This window comes from Canis lupus, chromosome 33 (assembly GCF_048164855.1).
Source record: "Canis lupus baileyi chromosome 33, mCanLup2.hap1, whole genome shotgun sequence".
Taxonomy (NCBI): Eukaryota; Metazoa; Chordata; class Mammalia; order Carnivora; family Canidae; genus Canis; species Canis lupus.
This window is the reverse complement of record NC_132870.1, coordinates 32,425,388-32,449,519: the sequence shown is the minus strand read 5'-3', so window position 1 is coordinate 32,449,519 and position 24,132 is coordinate 32,425,388. Positions and strand designations below refer to the sequence as shown.

At 36.0% G+C, this 24,132-nt stretch overlaps 1 protein-coding gene across 11 annotated transcripts in view; it reads left to right on the top strand.

Moving 5' to 3' along the window:
• ZGRF1 (zinc finger GRF-type containing 1) overlaps positions 1 to 24,132 on the top strand; it is a 77,226-nt gene extending 53,094 nt beyond the window's left edge. For 4 of the 11 annotated variants that reach the window (XM_072810390.1, XM_072810391.1, XM_072810389.1 and 1 more), the window contains 10 exons: positions 958 to 1,220; positions 3,244 to 3,403; positions 6,122 to 6,199; positions 6,591 to 6,738; positions 10,606 to 10,733; positions 13,633 to 13,756; positions 21,614 to 21,790; positions 21,929 to 22,063; positions 22,768 to 23,029; positions 23,403 to 24,130. In XM_072810390.1, the coding sequence (XP_072666491.1) occupies positions 958 to 1,220; positions 3,244 to 3,403; positions 6,122 to 6,199; positions 6,591 to 6,738; positions 10,606 to 10,733; positions 13,633 to 13,756; positions 21,614 to 21,790; positions 21,929 to 22,063; positions 22,768 to 23,029; positions 23,403 to 23,557 (1,630 nt within the window). In that variant the 3' untranslated portion in view covers positions 23,558 to 24,130. Of the gene's footprint in view, positions 1 to 957; positions 1,221 to 3,243; positions 3,404 to 6,121; positions 6,200 to 6,590; positions 6,739 to 10,605; positions 10,734 to 13,367; positions 13,596 to 13,632; positions 13,758 to 21,613; positions 21,791 to 21,928; positions 22,064 to 22,767; positions 23,030 to 23,402 lie in introns of those variants that run through there. The other 7 variants (XM_072810396.1, XM_072810395.1, XM_072810393.1 and 4 more) reach the window with 6 other exon arrangements.

Below are 24,132 nucleotides of genomic sequence, written 5' to 3'. Positions count from 1 at the left end.
GGCTGCATGCAGGGAGGCCGATGTGGGACTCGATCCTGGGACTCCAGGATCTTGCCCTGAGCCGAAGGCAGATACTCAACCACAGAGCCACCCAGGCATCCCTGCAAATGATATTGTATTAAATTCACTAAAATGGTAGAAAAACTCTAGTTTCTAATTTGAAATTTTATGATCTATCTTGTGGTGTTTCATTTTTCTCACCATAATGAAGTTCCAGGTAAAAAATAAAAATCCTTGTGATTCCATTATTATTATCTATGTTACTTAATCTTTGAAATGAATTCATTCTTTATAGAAATAAAACCAGGGATCCCTGGGTGGCGCAGCAGTTTGGCGCCTGCCTTTGGCCCAGGGCGTGATCCTGGAGACCCGGGATCGAATCCCACGTCGGGCTCCCGGTGCATGGGGCCTGCTTCTCCCTCTGCCTGTGTCTCTGCCCCTCTCTCTCTCTCTCTCTCTCTCTGTGACTATCATAAATAAATAAAAATTAAAAAAAAAAAAAGAAATAAAACCACTTTGTTTATTGTAGTATTACGTGAAATAGAGGCTATGTTAATGACCTGAGTCAGCCTTTTATAGTAGAACATGGGCTTTAAAGTCAGTACACCACTTAACTATCTGTGTGCTTTTAGGGAAAAGTTTATTTCTGTATCTCTATTTGGGGTGGTTATTTCCTAGTCTTGTTTTTAAAATTACATCAAATAATACGTAAAATGTTTAGCATAGGCCTGCACATGGTTGGTAGTCAACAAATGTTAGTTCTCTTCTCTTTCCCCATCCTTCAAATTGGAGCATATATCCATTTGTGCCTTTAAAAAAGTGTTCTCTGTGATATGTGTAAAATGAAAGTTAAATTATGAATAAGTTTACTTACTACTTCAAAAACCGTTTCGTTTATTTTTTCTTTTCTTTCTTTCTTCCTTTTTTTTTTTTTTTTTTTTGCTGCCTTTTTACTAGGTCTTCATCAACTATAGTTAGCAACAAGAGAGTCAATAAGAGAAAATTTATCCCACCAGCCTTCTCAAATATCAATACAAAATTTGAACTTCTCAGCCTAGAAGCCACATTACAGTTAGCTAGTGAATTAATTCAGGCACACAACTTAAATAAGGATCAAGCTACAGCTTTAATTCAGATAGCTCAAATGATGGCATCACATGAAAATGCTGAAGAAGTGAAGAAAGTACAAACCCATACCCTCCCTATCACAATCATACATGGTAAGAAGTAAGAAAAATAATAGTTTTAGCAACTATACTGTTATATAAGCTTTTGTAATTTACTTTGCTTGTAATTTTCCTCGTCAGACAATATTCCAGAATAGCTCTACATAGATTATTTTGAATCTGAACATGCTTTAATTAACTGTTAGATGAGAGCAGAACTGACGATTCTCAAGGAGAGAATAGGCTGCACATGCCTGATGAATGAGTAACATTATACACACATTATTCACAGTGTATCTGGATGGGATTTAGATATCTACATGTTGCACTATCAGAGTAAACTTCACCTCTAAGCAGCAAAGCCTTTTATTACTTTCTAGTCCACTCACTCTTTCATCCTCCCACAGCAGCTATTCCAAACCTTCATTTTCATAACCTCTCCTGGCCCCCGCCCCACTCTCTCTGAAATTCATCTTGCTCTAAAATAGGAAATGGAGTTTATAACAGAAACACCTCTCAATATCCTACCCTCTGGGGGATCCCTGGGTGGCTCAGCAGTTCAGCACCTGCCTTTGGCCCAGGGCATGATCCTGGAGTCCCGGGATCAAGTCCCGCATTGGGCTTCTAGCATGGAGCCTGCTCCTACCCCTGCCTGTGTCTCTGCCTCTCTCTCTCTCTCTCTCTCTCTCATGTCTATCATGAATAAATAAAATCTAAAAAAAATAAATAAATAAAATATCCTGCCCTCCTCCAATTTACCTAAGTTTGAACCTATTTTTAACATCTTTTGGTTCTGTTCCAGTAAAGGAGCTTTACTCTCCCCTCTTGGAGCTGATAATTCTGTGTGGATTCTCTCACCTTCTCAACTCATGTCCTCTCACAGACCTCCACTCCAGAGCCGTTTTGTACTGCTTTGAGGATTTACATCACATATACCCTGTCGACCAAGTTAGATATCTGGGAGTCATATTTGATTATTCTTTCTTCCTAGATGAATGACCTTAATCCTCCTCCTACTCTCTGTTTATCTTTCTTCATCAGGTCAGTCACTGAGATATTTTCCTTTTAGTTTCTACTTTTCTTTCATACCAGTTTTCTCCTCTCCAGATCAATAGCATCCCCTCAATCCAAGCCTTCATCATACCTTCATATAACCTACTAATGAGAGGGTGGGCTCTACAGCTAGAATCCTGGATTTATATCCTGCCTCTTTCATTTTACTAGCTGTATGATCTTGGGCAGATTACTTACCTCTTTAATTTCCTGCCTTAAAACATGGAATTGATAATATCTATCTCTTAGGACTGGGGGGATTAAATGAGTTAACTAGCTGGTAAAGGCTTAGAATGGTGCCTGGCACGTGGGAGGCACTCAGGAAAGTTAGCATGTATTATTGTTATGGTTATCTCATATTTCTTCCTAGGTGACCTACCTTTAGTATTACCTTTCTTAATGTTTTCACTCAAGTAGTTTTTATAAAATACAGTCTGCCTAAGTAAATTCTATTGTTTAAAATCCTTCAGTGACTTTCCCTGGCCTGCAAGACAAAAGTTAAACTTTTTAGCCATACCGTGGAGAACTCTTATGATTTATCCTCTTGCTTATCTTGTCAGCCTTGTCTCTTGCCTATTTGCTATATGCTGTATAGAAATAGTTAACCTCTACATGCTTTATCATGCCTTTGCCTAGAATGATCCTTTCTTTAAGCAGTCTGGATATGTTATGCTGGAAGACTTAATTCTGCTACTACTTATTTTTAGGAAACATTCCCATCTCCATCAAAGCAGAAAGAAACATTCTTTTTTTTTTTATATCATAACAGTGTTACTTACATATTATTTTATCATTGTTCCTTTACTTTGTCTATTTTCCTAAGTAGACTAGGATCTCATTAAATTTGGAAGTCATTGGTTATCTATCTACTTATCTCCTGTGCTAAGCATGTAGTGGTCACTCAGTGAATGTTTTTGAATAAATTTATTTAAATGGAGAGAGGAAGGCAGATGGATGAAATGTTTCTTGTGCTTTCATAAATTTATATTGCCTTTATTTTCCCCCCTTCCTTCAAAATAATTAGGTGTTTTTGGAGCAGGAAAGAGTTATTTGTTGGCAGTGGTGATTTTGTTTTTTGTACAGCTATTTGAAAAGAGTGAAGTTCTCACAGTTGGAAATGTAAGACCTTGGAAACTTCTCATTTCTTCTTCCACTAATGTAGCTGTGGACAGAGTACTTCTTGGGTAGGTATGGCTAGTGTGTTTAAGTAGTTAATATTTTATTATTTTATTTTAATTTAAAAAAAATTTTATTTAAGTAATCTCTACCTGCCACATGAGGCTTGAACTCAGGACCCCCAGATCAAGAGTCACATGCTCCTCTGACTGAGCCAACCAGTGCCCCTGAGTAGCTAATATTTTAAGTTATTGTTGAGAGAGGCAATCCATCTTGGTCCCTGAGTGTTCATGCACATTTTTGTCGGTGTCTCAAAAATGTAAGACCTTTGTTTCTGAATTAAGAGCCAGCATCCATGAAACCGTGGTAAACTAACTCATTAGGTTGTAATAGGATAAAATCAAATACCAAACCTGACAATTTTGGCACAAGGATAGGATGCTCACTTAAAAATTAAGTTCAGTGAAGAACACGTAGGGCTAAAAGTATATTGTTGAGGGACTCAATCTGCTTTGGGATACTGAGCATCCCAGTAGGGTTTCAGTAGGATCCAAGGCCCAGACCACTATTAGCCAGGACATTTCTCAGTGTTTGCAGCAAGCACCTTGATTGACCAGGTCCAGGACAAAGAACAGCTTGCTTACTGATTTATAAAAGTACTGGCTCTCCAAGTTTGGTATTCCTTTTCTACGGCTCAACACCTTGCATGTGCAGGGATCTATCTGGACTCTCTGGTCTTTCCATTGGACTTGGGCACCAAGGGAATTGGGATCCATATTTGGGGATGCTTATACTGCTTCCTGTGCCATGAATAAAAATCCTTTGACTCAAGAACCTTGGAAGTAGGCTAAAACTACAGAGCCAAATTATGGGTTATTCTCTTATATACCTGTCTGTAGGAACATATAACAATAAAATAGCTGATCAGTTTAGTCAGATTAAGTTTTTTATTTCAATAAGAAGGATCTAAGGAAGGCAATCACAGTCTGTCCTACAGGTGTAAAATTTTTGTGATTGTGTAAAATTTTATTAAAATGCAAAGAAAGGGGCACCTGTGTGGCTCAGTCAGTTAAGCAGTTAAGTGTCTGACTCTTAGTTTCTGCACAGGTCAGGATCTCAGGATCATGAGATCAAGCCCTGCTTTGGGCTCTACCTTCAATGCAGTCAGCTTGTTCTTCTCCCTCTCCCTCTGCCCCCTCCCTACTTGCACACCCTCCCTCTAAAATAAAATATATTTTGCAAAATTGTCCTTCAGAAAGGATCTGCCAGTGTACACTCTTCTAAGTAATCTAAAACAGAAGCTGAAGATATTTATTAAGACAATGAGGAGTTACTTGGGGGCTAAACAGGAAAAAGCTTTAGATTGCTTAGCTTGAGATGAAATTTTAACTGCATCCTGTTAGAAAAGAGAAATCATAAAGTTAGATCAAAGAAGGAAGGTAAGTATTGAATACTTAAACATTTAGGAAAGATTCTTCAGTGTTTAAGTTTCTGATAAGGACCTGAGAAATATAGATCTATAATCCATATTTAGTCTGCATATAGGCTAGACTCACGCATTTCTTCACATTAAAATAACACTTAGCAGTGTATTTGGACAATATATTCTGACTGTAATGGACAGGATGGAACAAAGAGTTTCTTGAGAAGAAATGAAATGTACTTTTTTTTTTTTTTTTAAGATTTTATTTATATTAGAGCGTATGAGAGGGTGAGGGAGGAACAAAGGGGACAAGCAAACTTCACGCTAAGTGCAGAGCCTGAGCTGGGGCTGGATCTCAAGACCCTGAGATCATGACCTGAGCCAAAATCAAGAAGATACCTAACTGAACCACCCAGGTTCCCCCAGACATGCTTTTTACCCTATTTTAGTGGTATGATGAGGATATTGCATCCTCTGTTACCATAGAATTAACATAAAATTGCATTGAAAAAAATGTAATCTATGTTTTCAGACTAAAAAAGTAGCTGAGTGTTCTCTAAGATGAGGACTATGAAATATGCAGAAGTTAAAATCTATCCATGTATTGACCTTAAGTAAACTACTTTAAAATAATTTTGGAAAACTATATGTGGATAGTTTATTTAGTTTTCTAGTCTTTAATTTCCCATTTGAGGTGACAGAAGGTGTTGTAGAGGACTGGATGTTCATTGAGCTCCCTATTCTGTTCCTAGCATAGAGCCAGAGCTGTAAGATACAGGAGAGGGAAGGTGGGTGAAAGTTGCTTCTTCACAAAGTCCTAATTGAGGGTGATGTATGTAGAAAAATGATCATAGCCTTTGGAGGTAGACAGACTTGCCTAGGTTGAATCATGGCTGACCCTACTTATTAGTTTTGTCCTCAGCAAAATACTTCACTTTTGGAGTCCTCATTCTAAGATAAAATACTACCATGCAGAGCTTTAATGAGTATTAAATGAGATAATGTATGTAAAGATGAGGTATGCATTCCTAATAAATCCTGATGCTAAGTATATGATAGCTATTGTTTTCCATACTATTATGTCATTAGAGACAATTTTATTTGTCATAAATGCTAACATTGATGTCTTATAAACATTTAATGAACCTTCAATACAATTAAAAATTCCCTATAAAATACATTATATATAAAGAGGTTTTTTACTTACATTGCATCTACTGAGTTTAAGCATATCAGATTGAATTCTATAACTATAAAATATACCATTAAACAAAATTAATTTTAATAACATAAATATTAGATGAAACTTTGCTTTATATTCTTTGAAATGATCAGAATCTATTTTACCTTGTTTTCTTTAAAGGCTTCTCAGTCTTGGTTTTGAAAAGTTCGTCAGAGTTGGGAGTGTCAGGAAGATTGCCAAGCCAATTTTACCTTATAGGTAAGAACACTGAATTCCAAAAGTCACAGCGCTCAAAGAAGTATAATAATTTTATATAATTTTAAATTTAGTATTTTTAAAAAGATTTTATTTATTTATTCATGAGAGACAGAGTCAGAGACGTAGGCAGAGAGAGAAGCAGGCTTCTTGGAGGGAGCCCAGTGTGGGACTCGATCCCAGATTCCAGGATCACTCCCTGAGCTGAAGGCAGACACTCAACCACTGAGCCACTGAGGTGTCCTTTAAACTTAGTCTATGAAGAAGAGTGGAGAAGGTTTTATCTTTTTTTTTTTTTTTTTTCGGTTAGCTGAGAAAATCTTTATTTTACTTTTTTACAATGTTGTGAAAATGGGATCAAGAGGGGTATTCTTTTATGTAATTATTTTTTTAGTTTGCATGCTGGCTCAGAAAATGAAAATGAACAACTAAAAGAACTACATGGACTAATGAAAGAAGACTTGACTCCTCTGGAAAGGGTCTATGTCAGAAAAAGTATTGAGCAGCATAAACTGGGGACCAATAAAACCCTGCTGAAGCAGGTAGGTTTGTTTCTTAATTTTATATATACTATTCAGAATTCCTTTATTCCTGCTGATGGAAAATATTTCCTTTAAATAAAATAAATGACTGTGATAGCTTAGATTAAAATAAGGTGTGTGTATGTCTATCCAGTGCATGTTTTATCTTATCAAAGAACATTCTTCAAATTTGTGAACAGATCTAACTCACCAGGTCTGAATTACCTTTCTCCTTTTCCATATTTGTATCTTTTTAAACACTTAAAGAGGAAAGAGAAGAGGTAGGAATAGATTATCTGGCAACTTAAAAGAAACCTGTTTTTTTTTTTTTTTTTTTTTTTTTTTTTAAAGGTGAAATGGGGAGGGAAAAGAAGGTCTGACCCTGGGCAAAATACCCAAGTGAGATTTGTCTTTAATGCTTTCCTAGCAAGCCAAGCCTTCCAGGGTCTGTCTATATCTGAGAATCTAGGAGGCTGAGATACTTGCTTCTAAGTATGGGCCAAGACTGAACACACAGGATCCCAAGCTATAACAAGTAGCATCATCCCCTTTATCAGCTTCTGATTCAGGGCAGCTCCCTTCAGATGGTAGCTGATGAGAAAGAGTTAATGAGTAGCTTCCTCCAGTGAAAGGAGAGCATAAGGAAAAGAAAGAGGAAGGGAGGAAAAGAAGATTGTTGACTTCTTAGACCATGTGGACATTAGTTACTTTCTGCAAAAGATTGGAAAAATCAACATACGTGGGTCCGCATATTTCTTAGCTATTTCAGAAATAATGCTGCTTAACAAAATCTCAATAAGACAACAAACTTACGACTCTAGAGGTCAATTGACATGGCCCCACTGGAGGCTATAGTTCAGGTCTCTTATTCTGAGAACAACAGTTGCCTATGGCATGATGGCTTTCTCTTGATACATGGCAGAAGTGCAAAAAGGCAGGATGGATCACAAAATACATTTAAAGCTTTTGTACATATCGTGTCTGCTGATACTCAGTTTGCTACAACAGGGTCTTATGGCCAAGCCTAACATTAGTAGGACAGGGAAATATACTCCACCTACTTCTCTAGTGGGAAACACTGCAAAGTTACATGACAAAGGGTATGGATGTATAATACTGTCACAGGGAGGGAGGGAGAAATTGGAAATAACAACCAATCTACAAGTTTTGGTTACAGAAGTCCTTGAAAGGCTTCAGACTAGCTTTCTATTTTGAGTTATAGAAGTAACTCTATTTCCTTCTCCCCAACTAAATCCAGAAGGGCTTGGTTTGTGTTCAGTTAATGCAAATTATTTACCATTTTACTCATCCAACATAATATTGATTTGTAAGAATAATTGTTAATGATTTTTTGATAATTTTCTGATCGTACTTTTTTTCTGGTATATAAAATTTTTTTTGTATATTTTTTTATTGGAGTTCGATTTGCTAACATATAACACCCAGTGCTCATCCCATCCAATGCCCCCCTCAGTGCTGTCACCCAATGATTTTTTGATAATTTTAAGTGAAAGCCCAGATAGCATAATCTGATATCAGCTCACTGATGTTATCTGTTCACAAATGAAAACTCTTATTTATTTATTTTTAAAGATTTATTTATTTATTTTAAAGAGAGAGAGAGAGAGAGTTCATGCTCATGAACACATGTGCGCATGAGGGGAGGGATGGAGGGTGGGAATCTTCAAGCAGGCTCCCTGCAGAGCTCTGAGCTAGATGCGGGGCTCCATCTCACAACCTATGAGATCATGACCCATGAGATCATAACCTGAGCTGAAACCAGTAGTCAGGTGTTCAACTGAGCCACCCAGGAGCCCCACATGAAACTCTTTTATTTTTTTAAAAAAGATTTTATTTATTTAATCATGAGAGACACACACACACAGAGAGAGAGAGAGAGAGAGAGAGAGAGAAAGGCGAGAGGCAGAGACACAGGCAGAGGGAGAAGCAGGTTCCATGCAGGGAGCCTGAGGTGGGACTCGATCCCGAGTCTCCAGGATCAGGCCCTGGGCTGAAGGCGGTGCTAAACCGCTGAGCCACCCGGGCTTCCCATGAAACTCTTTTAAAGGGAACATATTGGTTGGGGATCCCTGGGTGGCGCAGCGGTTTAGCACCTGCCTTTGGCCCAGGGCGTGATCCTGGAGACCTGGGATCGAGTCCCACGTCGGGCTCCCGGTGCATGGAGCCTGCTTCTCTCTCTCTCTCTCTCTCTCTCTATGTGTGACTTTCATAAATAAATAAATTAATTAATTAAAAGGGAACATATTGGGCAGCCCTGGTGGCTCAGCGGTTTATCGCCACCTGGAGCCCAGGGCGTGATCCTGGAGACCCTGGATCGAGTCCGACGTCAGGCTCTATGTATGATGCCTGCTTCTTCCTCTGCCTGTGTCTCTGCCTCTCTCTATGAATAAATAAATAAAATCTTAAAAAAAATAAAATAAAGGGAACATATTAAAAAAAGTTTTGTCTAACAAATTTCTAAGGTCCAATTAGGCATTCAGAGCTAACACTTTTCTAAAGTGATATGTCTTTACAATAAAATTAAATTTTAAAAATGCCTCATAGTTAATTACTATTTCCTAGATCAATAATAAAATCTCTTCAGTGGGTAGAATCTTAGTACAATATAATGACAAAAGAAAAAAATCAAAACATTTTAAAGAAAACTTAGTTCTTTAGGCTTTTGTGTTAGAAATTTCTTTTAAAAAAAAATTGCTTCCTGGTTCACAACTTTCAGGGTCTCATTCTTAGGTTGTCTTTATCAGATACAGTTCCTGGCAATTAAATAATGAATGATGTTTGAGAGTGGCACTATGAGCAATGTACAACATTGCTACGATGGTATCTTCTGCTGGATCATTTTAAAAGAGCTGAATATTTAAAAACTGTGGAATTTCTATATAAATGAGGCTTTGGGATTTTTTTTTTTTTTAACAAAAAGAAAACCTGACAGAGGGCTATTGTATATGACGAATGTTATTATTATTTTTTAACGAATGTTATTTATTATTAAATAAAGTATGGTATAATATTTATTATTTCACAGGATATGTGGAGGCAGTATTAATTCATAAAGCATATTTGTGTCAGTCACATTTACTGACAAAAAATATCAGTTTGTGTGGACTACCCTTGCTACCAGAAAGTGGAACTATATTTCAGATTGTTAGGAGAGAAAATTATATATGCATGTGTGTGTGTGTAGCTATTAGACTATTAGGGCAATTGACTACATCTAATTAGAAAGTTCAGTGATTTTCCTCTTGTTTATATTTAGTTCAAGAGGCTAAATATTAGCTTTTTTATCAGGCTTTTTGTCTTGAGAATAATGGTATTCTGTTTTAATATTTGAGAATTATTAAATTCAAATATACTTATAGGCCACAAGTACACTTTAATTTACTGTAGTTTAGAAATAGTTAGCCACCTTTATTTTCTTAGATAAGTAAAAAATCCTAGTGTGCTGAAGGTTAAGCAGAGTACAGTTCATTAGCATGTTCGGAGCTCCTTGTGGAGAACTTTGGCCTGTGTTGATACTAATGCATGTTGTATTTATTCAGCTTCCTCTAGAAGGATAAAATACGTATGTCATCCTTAATATTTTAAAAAATCTTTGGTATTGTAATACCTTCCTTGTAATATCAAAACGTGCCTTCTATTTGTTCTTATTAAGGGGGTTGTGGCTTAAGTAGCCTATGTTCTGTGATATCCATTTCCTATGTGGAAATAATAAAAATGTGGAGATAAAGTGACCTGTGATTTTTGATTGCCGATAAGTAAATAGGACAGCTCATTTCTTATTTTAGCCTTAAAAGTTCTTTGATAAATACATTATCTTATTTTCTAAGAAAGTTGTTGATTAATAATAATATTCTTGTTGTAATAAAGGTACGAGTAGTTGGAGTTACCTGTGCAGCTTGCCCATTCCCATGTATGAATGATCTTAAATTTCCTGTAGTTGTGTTGGATGAGTGTAGTCAAATAACTGAACCGGCCTCTCTCCTTCCTATTGCAAGGTAACTTAAAAAATTTATTTTCCAGAAAACACTTAGCTGTCATAATTATTTCAAATAAATTTGTGCTTCAAACTCTTACCAAACTTTTATGAAAATTCTTAGCAATTTAGGTACAAAGCTGATTTTTTTAAAAGAATGCAGAGGAAAATTTAGGGGGGTGGTTAATGTGTCAAAATTTTGTTAGATCACAGTTTAGATACTTGGATCGCATAATTCTTTTTTTTTAGTTTTAATTTTAATTTCAATGAATTAACATACATTGTTACATTATTTAACACTTATTTAACCCTTCCCCCCCCCCCTACCAACCTCCCCTCTGGTAACAATCAGTTCTCTATAATTAAAAGTTTATTTCTTGATTTGTCTCTGTCTCTCTTGTTTTTTCCCTTTACTTGTTTATTTTATTTCTTAAATTCCACATACGATTGAAATCATATAATTGTCTTTCTCTGACTGATTGCTTAGCATTATATCCTCTAGATCCTGTATATCATTGCAAATCGCAAGATATCATTCTTTTTTATGCCTGAATGATATTCCATTACACACACACACACACACACACACACCATTTCTTTACCCGTTCATCAATCGATGGACACTTGGGCAGCTTCCATATCTTGGCTATTATAAATAATGCTGCTATAAACATAAGGGTGCATTGTCCCTTTGAATTATTGTTTTTGTATTCTTTGGGTAAATACCAGTAGTGCAATTGGTAGATCGTAGGATAGTTCTGCTTTTAATTTTTTGAGGAACCTTCATACTGTTTTCCACAACGGCTGTACTAGTTTGCACTCCCATCAACAGTGCATGAGCTCCTTTTTTCCCGCATCCTCACCAATACCCATTGTTTCTTATGTTGTTGATTTAAGCCATTCTAACAGCTATAAAGTAGCATCTTGTTGTAGTTTTGATTTATATTTCCCTGATGATAGATCACATGATTTTTTAAAAAGATTTATTTATTTATTTAAGAGAGACAGAAAACATGAGTTGGGGGAGGGGAGGGAGAGAAAGAGAGAACCTCACGCATACTCCCATTGAGGATGGAGCCCGATGCAGGGCTTTATCCCAGGACCCTGATATCATAACCTGAGCTGAAATCAAGAGTTGGAAGCTTAACTGACTGAGCCACCCAGGTGCCCCAGTTCACATAATTTTTAAAGCCTTGATAGGTCTAGTGCTCTAGGACCTTGCAGATTTCTCTACTTGATTAAAGGTTCTACTTTAGTCCTACTTTGAGAATATAAGCCAACTGAAGAAGATTCTTCAGTTGCTTACTTTGATAAAATTCCAGTGTTTAGGTTCTGAAAATAATATTTATATTATGAAAAGATATAAAATATATAAAGAAAAATAAGTTGAAAATGTATCTACTAAAATTTAGAAGACTATGACATCTAAGCTGTATCAGCTAATTGAAACATTATGCTTGTAAAGCATCTCTAATTGAGGGATCCTAAAGGTGGCAGAAATAGTGCTAGACTAGGACTCAGTAGGCCTGACTTTTAGTCCTTGCTCTATCCCCAATTAATGAGGGTACAGGGTACCAACTCTCATGATTTGCCCGGGACTTGGGAGGTCCTGCATAATGGGAATTTTAGTGTAAACGGGGACAGTCCTGGGCAAACCAGGATGAGTTGGTCACCCTTCTCAGGAGCCAGGAATAGAGGAACAGTAAGGCTTTGCATGGAGGATAGTGGAGTATTACTTGTGGAGCACCTACTGTATACTAAACACATTATATATTTCACTAAGTCCCTAAAACAGTTTTGCAAGGTATTAACACATCCAGGTTACCAGTAAGAATACTGAAGCTTGGAAAAGTAGAATAACTTGTCTTGTCCATAGAATATAATAAAGCTGAGATTTGGATATAGGTTTTTCTACAAACATTTTCCCACAATATCCTACCTCTATTTAGAAAGACATTTAGCCCCAGGAGACTAATTTTTACTTCATCTCTAAGACAAGAGCTTAAGCCAAATAACTTCTAAGAAAACCTCTGAGTTTATAGAATTTAAGAGTTCTTGTTTCTCAAAATGTGTTCTGCAAAATGCTAATTCCATGCAGAGGCAGGGGGACATTTAGCAAGTTTTATGTGGAAAAAAAGTTGTAAAGGACTTTTTACTGAATAACTTCAAATCCCTTTAATACATTTGTTAACATTATTAAGCATTGTTAGTGTCCAGAACTCTTTTTTTTTTTTTAAGATTTTTAATTTTTAAGTAAGCTTTACACCCAGGTGGGGCTCAAATTCATAACCCTGAAATTAAGAATTGCATGCTCTGCTGACTGAGCCAGCCAGGCACCCCATTTCCCAGAACTCTTTGTGGTATGCAAGTCCTTTGAAATATAGGTTAGAAAATAGTGCAACAAGGGGCACTTGGTGGCAGAGTTGGTTAAGCCTCTGACTCTTGGTTTAGGCTCAGAGTTGTGATCTCAGGGTCATGAGATCAAGCTTGTTCAAGCTCCATCAAGCCTGGTTGGGCTCTGGGCTCAGTGAAGAGTCTGCTTATGTTTCTCTCACCCTCTCCCTCTGTCCCACCACCCCCACCCCTGCTCTCTCTCTCTCTCAATAAATAATTAAATCTTTATTTTTAAAAAAGATTTTATTTATTTATTTGACAGAGAAAGAGTGAGAAAGAGCACAAGCAAGGAGAGAGACAGAGGCAGAGGAATAAGCAGACTCCGCTGAGCAGGGAGCCCAACTCCGGGCTCCATCTCAGGATCCTGGGATCATGATCTGAGCTGAAGGCAGATGCTTAACTGACTGAGCCACCCAGGCACCCCAAATAAATAAATCTTTAAAAAAAAGAAAATAGTGCAATAAATGATGTTGATGCGTGCTTTTTGTTATTGTTGCTTAGATTAACTCTTGGAATTCTGTTTTTAGGTTTGAGTGTGAAAAGCTGATTCTTGTTGGAGATCCTAAACAGCTTTCTCCTACTATTCAGGGTTCTGATGCAGCCCATGAAAATGGATTGGAACAAACTCTTTTTGATCGGCTTTGCTTAATGGTACTACTGCTTAATTCAATACATAATCATCATTTATTGATTATACACTGTATAGATTGATAGAAAATTAAAATATTAGAACTACTCCATGCCCTAAAATAATTTTAACTGGAATTGTTTAGAAAGTACTCCTCTTTTTTTTTTTTTTTTTTAAGATTTTATTTATTCATGAGAGACACACACACAGAGAGGCAGAGACACAGGCAGAGGGAGAAGCAGGCTCCATGCAGGGAGCCTGATGTGGGACTCGATCCTGGGTCTCTAGGATCACACCCCGGGCTGATGGCAGCACTAAACTGCTAAGCCACCAGGGCTGCCCCAGAAAGTACCCCTCTTAAAGATTAGTAGAACTCTGTAAGTTAAGTGCCCTTTTATAAAATGAATCTTTTCCCTATGTACTTTAGCAGTGGGTAATAAATACATTGCTTTTGCTCTAAAATTTTTAAAAATTCTATAATGTCTCTATTATCCATGTCCCCTATTGTAGAGCTGTTGTAGAGTGCTGCTACATATTTAAAAGAATCTTTTAAATTAATTATTAATATATTTTTAGGGATCCCTGGGTGGCGCAGCGGTTTAGCGCCTGCCTTTGGCCCAGGGCGCGATCCTGGAGATCTGGGATCAAATCCCACGTTGGGCTCCCAGTGCATGGAGCCTGCTTCTCCCTCTGCCTGTGTCTCTGCCTCTCTCTCTCTCTCACTGTGTGCCTATCATAAATAAATAAAAATTAAAAAAAATATTTAAAAAATATATATTTTAAAGATTTTATTTATTTATTCATGAGAGACACAGGAGAGAGAGAGAGAGAGAGAGAGAGACAGGCAAGGGAGAAGCAGGCTCCATGCAGGGAGCCCGATGTGGGACTCGATCCCTGGTCTCCAGGATCACGCCCTGGGCTGAAGGTGGTGCTAAACCTCTGAGCCACCAGGGCTGCCCTAAAAAAATATATTTTTAGATTGAAGTGACATTCACATAACATAAAATTAACTACTTTAAAGTGAATAAGTCAGTGGCATTTAGTACATTCACAGTACTATGTAACAATGATCTCTCTCTAGTTTCAAAACATTTTATTATCCTAAAATAAAACCCCATACCCATTTAGCAGTTACTCTTCATTCACTCCTTCCTCCAGCCCCTGGAACCACCAGTCTGTTTTCAGTCTGTATAGATTTATCTATTCAGGAGATTTTATATCATATAGTCTCACAACTTTCATATCATACAACTTGGAATCTGTACAATATGTGACCTTTTGTGCCTGGCTTCTGTCACTTAGTACAGTGTTTCTGAGGTTCATCCACAATGTAGCATATGTCAGTAATATATTACATTTTTTAAAAAGTACATTCACAATGTAGTGCAATCATCACCCTATTCATTTCTAGAACATTTTCCATTATTCCAACAGAAACTTTGCACCCATTGTTTAATGCCCTTCTTTCTTGAACTGATAACCTCTATTTTACTTTCTGCCTCTATGCATTTGCCTGCTCTAGGTATTTAATATAAATAGAATCCTACAATATTTGTCCTTTTGTGTTTGGCTTATTTACTTGGCATAAGTTCATTCAGGGTTCATCCATGTTGTAGTTGTAGTATGTGTCAGAATTTCATTCCTTGTTAAGGCCAAATAATATTCCATTGTGTATAATACCACATTTTATTTATCCAGTCATCCATGGATGGATATTTAGGTTATCTTTCAGCTATTGTGAATAATTGTGCTATAAACATTGGTATACAAATACCTGTTTGTGCTACAACTAGATCATATAGTAATTTAATGTTTTTTTTTTATCCATTCTCAGTTTTTTGTTTTTTTCCATTCTCAGTTTAGTTTTTAAGTTTTTATTCAAATTCAATTGGTTAAAATTCAGGTGTACAATTTAGTAATTCATTTCTTTCATATAACACTGGGTGCTTCTCACAAGTGCCCTCCTTAATCTCTATTACCTGTTTAACCCATCCCCCTACACACTTCCCCTCTAGTAGCCATCAGTTTGTTCTCTGTAGTTGAGAGTCTGTTTCTTGGTTTGCTTCTCTCTTTTTTCCCTTTGCTCATTTGTTTTGTTTCTTAACTTTCACATAGTGAAATCATGTTATTTGTCTCTTCAGACTGACTTATTTTACTTAGCATTATACTCTCTAGCTCTATTCATGTCATTGCAAATGGCAAGATTTCATTTTTTCTTATGGCTGAATAATATTCTGCTGTATTATATATACCACTTCTTGATCCGTTCATCAGTCAGTGGATACTTGGGCTGTTTCCATAATTTGGTAACATCGGGGTGCATGTATGCCTTTGAATTAGTGTTTATGTATTGGGGGTAAATATTCACAAGTGCAAATACCCTGGATGATAGGGTATTTCTATTTTTAACTTTCTGAGGAACCTCCATATGATTTTTCAGGGTGGCTGCACCAGTTTGCATTCCCACTAACAGTGCACGAGTATTCTCCTTTCTCCACATGCTTAATTTTATGTTTAACCACCAAACTGTTTTCCATATCAGCTCCACGATTTACGTTCCCAAAAGCAATTTCCCTACAAAATGTTCCAATTTCTCTACATCTTCACCAGTATTTGTTTTTTTGTTTTATGTTTCTTGGGTTTTTTAAATAATAATTCTCATTGGGTGTGAAGTAGGTATCTCATTGTGGTTTCCCTAATGACTAATGACACTGAGCATTTTTTCATGCACTTATCTTCGGAAAAATGCTTATTCAAGTTTGAATTGGGATGTTTGTTTTTTTGATGTTGAGTTTTATGTATTCTTTATATATCCTGGATATTAAATCCTTATCAGATACATTGTTTGCAAATATTTTCTTCCATTCTTAGGTAGTTTTTTGTTCTCTTGACAATATCTTTTTTTTTTTTTTTTTTTTGAGTGAGAGAGAACACATGAGCAAGTAGGGGGGTTGGTAGAGGGAGAGAGAGAGAGAGACTCTTTCTTTTTTTTTTTTTAAGATTTTATTTATTTATTCATGAGAGGCACACAGAGAGGGAGGCAAAGACACAGGCAGAGGGAGAAGCAGGCTCCATGTAGGGAGCCTGATGCAGGACTCGATCCTGGGGCTCCAGGATCACTCCCTGAGCCACCCAGGTGTCCAGAGAGATAGACTCTTAGGTACACTCTAGGCCAGTACAGAGTCTTCCATGGGGTGTAGTCACCACACTAAGATCATAACCTGAGCCAAAATCAAGAGTTGAACACTTAACCAACTGAGCCACCCAGGCACCCCTTGACAGTATCATTAGACACACACAAGTTTGTAATTTTGATGAAGTCCAATTTATCTATTTTTTTTCTTGTGTTGCTTGTGATTTTGGTGTCGTAGAGATGAAATTGTTGCCTAGTCCAGTGTCATACAGATTTCCCCCAATGTTTTCTTTTAAGAGTTTTATGATTTTGGCTCTTACAGTTAATTCTTTGATCCATTTTGAGTTAGTTTTTGTATATGGTATAAGGTACAGTCCAACTTTTTTATTTTCAATGTAGAAATGGTGCTGTTTTTCCCAGCACCATTTGTTGAAAAACTGTCCTTTACCCATTGAATGGTTTTTGGCATGCTTGTCAAAAATCAGTTGACTATGTGTGAGTTTATTTCTGGGCCCTCTATTCTATTCCATTGGTCTATATGATTAAATTTTATGGCTGAATAATACTTCATTGTATGTATATACCTCAATTTTCTTAGCTATGTAATATAACTGTTGTTTTGATGCAATAATCTAAATCAAGCTATTTTGATAAGAAGATTAAAATATTAGAACCAAAAGGATTATAGAATATCTGTTGCCAAAAGAAAAATTTTATCATTGTTGCTAGTTTATTTATTATTAATTATTTATTTATTTTTCATTGTTGATAGTTTAAGTTGCATTTAAGGGGTTATTTTGCTGTTTCAACTTTTTTTTTTTTTTTTTTTTTACTCTTTGCAATTCAGTTTGGGAAGTTTTTTGTTTTGTTTTTTTAAAGATTTTATTTATTCATGAGAGACACACAGAGAGAGGCAGAGACATAGGCAGAGGGAGAAGCAGACTCCATGCAGGGAGAGCCCAATGTGGGACTCCATCCTGGGACTCCAGGATCACGCCCTGAGCCAAAGGCAGATGCTCAACCACTGAGCCATCCAGGCATCCCTGTTTCCACTTTCAGTAATCTGTACTTTCTTAGCAGAGGTAGAAAAACTGAAATGAAACTAGAAATGATTAAATCTCAAATAAATATTTCGTCACCCATAAGAGATATTTTTTCCTAAAAGATCCTCTCACAAGAGATTTTAGACAGATTGATTTCTTTGCTCTAAAAGGTAGAGATATTAGCGTTCTTGTGCTTTCCCTTCCTTTCTTATCCCTTCCATGTTCCTATGTTTTAGTTAAATCATTATTCTTTTCGTTTTACAATCATAATTTGTACAATTATTTAGAATCAGTTCTGTTTTTAAAAAATTCACTACATCTTTTCACCTGGGTGCCTTGGACTTCATCATCAGTTTTCTGTTTGTTTTTAATAATGGCTCATAGATGCCTACTTTCCTGAGTTCTTTTTGTTTCAAAATGTCTATTGCCTTTAAATGTAAATCGCCCTTTGACTTGTTGAATTGTTGCTATTACTGTGAATTTTAGGGCCAGCCTGATTATTTTCCCCTTGTAACAATTTTTTCTACCTGGATGCAAGAACTCTTTATAACCTTGAAGTTGATAAAATTCATTACTGTATATCTCAGTGTGGAGCTTTCTGTAACTAATTCTATCATATAAGTTCTCTCAAAATGGAGATTCTTTTCTTTCTTTGTTTCATGAAAGGTTTTCGTTCCACCTGTTGAATTCTCGATCAGTAGCTTAGTCTGTGCAGCATGCTATAACAAAATGCCATATACTGGGTGGCTTAACCAACAGACATTTATTTCTCACAGTTCTAGAGGCTGGGAAGGCCAGTGTCAAGGTACCTTCAGATTTGCTTCCTGATAAGAACTCTCTTGGCTGTATCGTCACATGGTGGAGAGAAAACTCTGGCCTCTTCCTCTTCTTATAATGAGAATAATCTTTCATGAAGACCCCATCCTCATGATCTCATCTAAACTTACTTACCTTCCAAAGGTCTCACCTCCAAATACCATCACTTTGAGGTTTAGGGCTGCAACATAGGAATTGAAGTGGGGGACACATTCATTCTAAAACAGGTCTCCCAGTTATTCTTATATTGGGTGTCTTTATTTGTCTTCCATTTATGTTACTTTGGTTTCATCTTTATTATCTGTGAAGCTATTCTACTATGTCTTTTCCCCTTACATTGAGTTTGAAGTTGCATTGAGTTTTGAATTTGGTTATAGTGAGTTTTTATGAAGAAATCCTATTTGTTCTTTGCTGCTCTTAGTTTGTTCAGTTTTTAATAATACTAGAAAATTACTTTGTTTCTTTAGGATTAAAATTTCCTTTTTAATCTTCTTATCTTTTTCATCTGACCTCTGAGATTTTATTTCATTCAGTTATATTCTGATTATATTCTAAAGCTTGAATACTTGAAAATTTTCTTGCTTCTTGGTTATATAGTTTGTCTAGGCTGGGTTCTATACATATTGTTTTCATTGTCTTCCTTTATTTCATTAATTTGGGTAGAGAAGCTATAGTATGTTTGCATAGTTGCCATTACTGTTTGATTTCTTGATGTTAATGCTTGGGTAGCTCCCTCAGATTTGTATTCTATATTCTCTATTTTCTTAGGATCCTGAAAATATGGTGGTAGTGGAGTATTGTAGGGATGGGATTGGAATAGAACTAAATTAAGAATATGTGCTGTCTTTTTTAGCTTACATGCACTCTCTCATTTCTAAGGTTTTGTTGTATATCCTGTACCAGGATTAACTCCACACGGTTGGAGATATTGTCCCTTTCCCAGATGAGGAATATTCCTGGATTTCAGGTGTCCTCTCAGTTTGATGTTTACTTTGAATTTTGAATTTTGATCTTTTCCCAGGCTAACAATATGTGGTAGGATCCTCTCTCATGATGCTGGGCTACAGCTCCCAGTCAGTCACATGATCATTAAAATAAACAACTCATACACTTATAACCATTCTGCACCCATATAACCATTCTGTTTTTCACTTTCAGTACAGTAGTAAGTAAGTCGCTTGAAATATTCAACACTTTATTATAAATTAGGCATTGTGTTAGATGATTTAGCCCAATTGTATGCTAATGTAAGTATCCTGAGCATGTTTAAGGTAGGCTAGGCTAAGCTATGGTGTTCCATGGGGTAGATGTATTAAATGCATTTCGACTTTTGATAATTTCAACTTATGGGTTTTTCAGGTTGTTATCCCATCATAAGTCAAGGAAGATCTGTATTGCATTTCTCCCTTCCACTTAAAATTTTCTTTCTTGATGACAAGTACTTTTTAAAGTTTATGGCATTGGGTTGGCTATAAACCTTTATCTGTTGCTTGGCTGCTAATTTTTTTCTTTGTTGTTTTTAGTACTTTGTTATCTTCGTTCCTTTAGATATTAGAGAATAGATTCTGCAAGGCAGTTTTATTCTACCTTCTTCAGAAGTTTCCCCTTACACTGAGTTTAAAGTTGATTTGAGTTTTGAGTTGAGTGGTACTCAATTTTGTGAAGACTCAATCTTTCAATTGTCTTGAGATTTTAATTGTAACTGAATTGCACAGCTTTCTACCTCTTCCATGTCAGTGTTAAGATTCTTTTGAGCCAGATCTTTCCAGTGGCTTTTTAAAAACCTTAATTTAAAAAATTATTTAGATTCTTAAAACTTCTTTTTAAAAGATTTATTTATTTTTTCATGAGAGACACAGAGAGAGAGAGGCAGAGATACAGGCAAAGGGAGAAGCAGGCTCTCTATAGGGAGCCTGATGCGGGACTTGATCTTGGATCCCAGGATCATGCCCTGAGCCCAAGACAGATGCTCAGCCGCTGAGCCACCCAGGCATCCCAGAACGTTTTTGAATGGGTAACATAGTCACGTGATTCAGAATTTGTGAAGAGGACCCAAAAGGTAGAGTGAAGACTTTCACTGCTATCCCCCAACAACTCAGTTTCTCTCCTCCAAAGCAACTGTCACCTTTTTCTTGTATCCTTCTAGTGATAATTTACGCCAATGTAAGCAAATACATAAAATATTTCCCTCTTTTTTTTTATTTTCCCTCTTTTAATGAATGCTAGCATACTGTGCATGCTGTTATATTAAAAAGATTGTTTTTTTTTACTGTTTTTCTCCCATAAAAAATACCTCATCTATGTGATCATTAATCCTGCCTTTTACTATGTGTTATCATTATTAGAGTACCTTGATGTTATTCGAAATGTTCAAACAGGGCCATGGAAGATTTTTCAAAGAAATAACATGCTCTAGAAGAGTCCTAAAATAGATGAAGTATGGATTTTATGGTGCACTAACAAAATTGGAAACTTCTCTGAAGATTCGAAATGAAAGATGGCTTGTGCCCATGGAGCAAAATTAAGAAATGAGTTATCAACAACACTTTCTTTTTTTTTTTTTTTTTTAAGATTCCTTTTCAATTTAGTGTCAGTCCAACTCTGCATAGGTTATGAAACCTAGGTTATGTTAGGTGCCAAACTTATTAGATAATAAATTGAAGATTTGACATGTTTTATATTTTATAATTTTGTGGTATAATAATAGTTTACCATAAAACTATTTTAAGTAATTAAAAAATTTATTTATAGTCTATTTCATCATGGTTGTAATTCATTTTCTACGAGTGCAATGTGGTGATACTTTTAAATTTTAAAACGTTATTTTTTTTTCCCTGCAGAAAAAAATGCTTCAATTTTTTTTACTTTTCTGCATTTAAATTTCTTAGGGCCATAAGCCAGTTCTGTTGAGAACCCAGTACCGTTGTCACCCTGCAATCAGTGCTATCTCTAATGATCTGTTTTATGAAGGAAACCTTGTGGATGGCATTTCTGAAACACAGAGGGGCCCTTTATTGGAATGGCTCCCAACACTATGTTTCTATAACATTAAAGGACCTGAACAGGTAAATGACATTAATGTTAATGAGAGTCAACATGGTTGAGTTTCCTGCTTTAATTTTACTATTGCTGTTTATATGGTTTTCGTGGTCTTTCCATAGCCTTTCTGGGAAATACAATTTAGGATCTGTTTCTTATTCCAGATTGAAAGAGATAACAGCTTTCATAATGTGGCAGAAGCTGCTTTTACACTCAAGCTGATTCAATCACTGATTGCGAGTGGGATAGCGGGCTCTATGATTGGGGTGATAACATTATACAAATCCCAGATGTACAAGGTTTGTATTACATAGTATGGTACTTATATATTAAATACTATAATTTTATGTTAAATAATTTTTGATATTACATTTGTTGTAGTGGTTTGGTTTGGTGCTTAAAAACTTTTGGGAATATAGTTAACATATTTTTTAAAATTCAGAGTTTTGTCTGTCTGGCTTTTTTTCTGTATAATTAAATGTAAACCTAACAAGGTTTAATTAAATTCAGTTTACAGCTGTTGGGGCGAAAATGCAAATAAACACATTAGAGGGAAGAAGATACAGTGTGTGCTTTGTGTTTTGGGACAGATGGGATTCAATCTTTGTTTTCCAAAATGTTCTTTCATTATGATTTCATTTTACTAATCAAAGATAGATACCAGATATTAATGTACACATAAGCCAATTACTCCTAGCTACTTTTTGCTTTTTTAAAAAATATTTTTCATCTTATTAGTTTGTCAGCTCTGAATTAGCATATCCAGATAAATTCCCCAGCAATAGATAAATCATCAATTTGATTTTGTTTCCTAATTTATATTTTCCCCTAGTTATTTATGTATCATTTTAGAAACTTTCTACCAAATCTGTGCGAATCATAAAAAAAGAAAATGAAAATTACCCATTACCAGTTAAATAAAAATGGTTGCTGTGAATAGGTTCAGGGCTGAAGTTCTTCATGTTCCCTCCCCTGTATGATCTCTTCCTTCTTTCCTCCATAGCTTTGTCATTTACTCAGTGCCGTGGACTTTGACAATCCTGATATTAAAGCTGTGCAGGTATCCACAGTAGATGCTTTTCAGGGAGCTGAAAAGGAGATCATTATTCTGTCCTGTGTAAGGACAAGACAAGTAGGATTTATTGATTCAGAAAAAAGAATGAATGTTGCACTGACCAGAGGAAGGAGGCATTTATTGATCGTGGGAAATTTAGCCTGTTTGCGGAAAAATCGACTCTGGGGACGTGTAATCCAACACTGTGAAGGTAAAATAAAAATATGTTTTATACAAGCATTTTGATTTAAAACTGACTTTTGATGGGCACCTGGGTGGCTGAGTCAGTTATGCATATGACTTCAGTTCAGGTCATGATCTCAGGATCCTGGGATTGAGCCTCATATTGAGCTCTGCCCAGTGGGGAGTCCGCTTGTCCCTCTCCTTCTGCCCCTCACCCCCACTCATATTCTTTCTCAAATAAATGAATAAAATCTTTAAAAAACAAAACAAAACAACTGACTTTTGAGTTAGCACTTGGAGTGGTTCAGGTGGGAACAGCCCTGGATTTGCCACTGTGAGAAATGACTGAAATAGTAGGGGACCACTATGAAATATTGTCTTATGTTTTATATCTTTTAAAGGAAGGAGAGATGGATTACAACATGCAAGCCAGTGTGAACCACAGCTGAACCATCTTCTTAAAGAGTATTTTGAAAAACGAGCAGAAGAAAAGCAGAAAAAAAGTGAAAAAGATAAATCTAAAGATAAATCACATTCACAAAAAGATATGGTATAGATAATTTGTATTTATATAAATTCAAATTCATTTTATACTCTATATTTTTTATTAGCCTAAAACTTTGTTATTAAAAAACTTTATAATATTTAAATATAATTAAATAGCCACATATAAAAGATTTGCTCTTCAAAAAAATGCACTTGCTTATATTTAGATAGGCAGATGTTGAAGGTAATATAAAATCCTACTAATAAAAATACATTTTTTTCTAAAAATTATGGTTTCTGTTTGCTAAAGGAATAAATTTTACAAAAGGCATGGAAAAACCTTCCTGCTAAAGGAATAAATTTTACAAAAGGCATGGAAAAACCTTCCTGGAGAATACCAGTGTTACTTCAAAAATAAATATCTAAAAATTCATCTATTAGAACATGGCTACAGAGTTGTATTAATATACTACTTTCTAAAGTATATAGCTCTATTAGAATCTTTTAAAAATAAATATATATAGGGATGCCTGGGTGGCTCAGCAGTTGAGCATCTTGCCTTTGGCTCAGGGCATGATCCCAGGATCTGGGATCAAGTCCCACATCAGGCTCCTTGCTGGAAGCCTGCTTCTCCCTCTGCTTCTC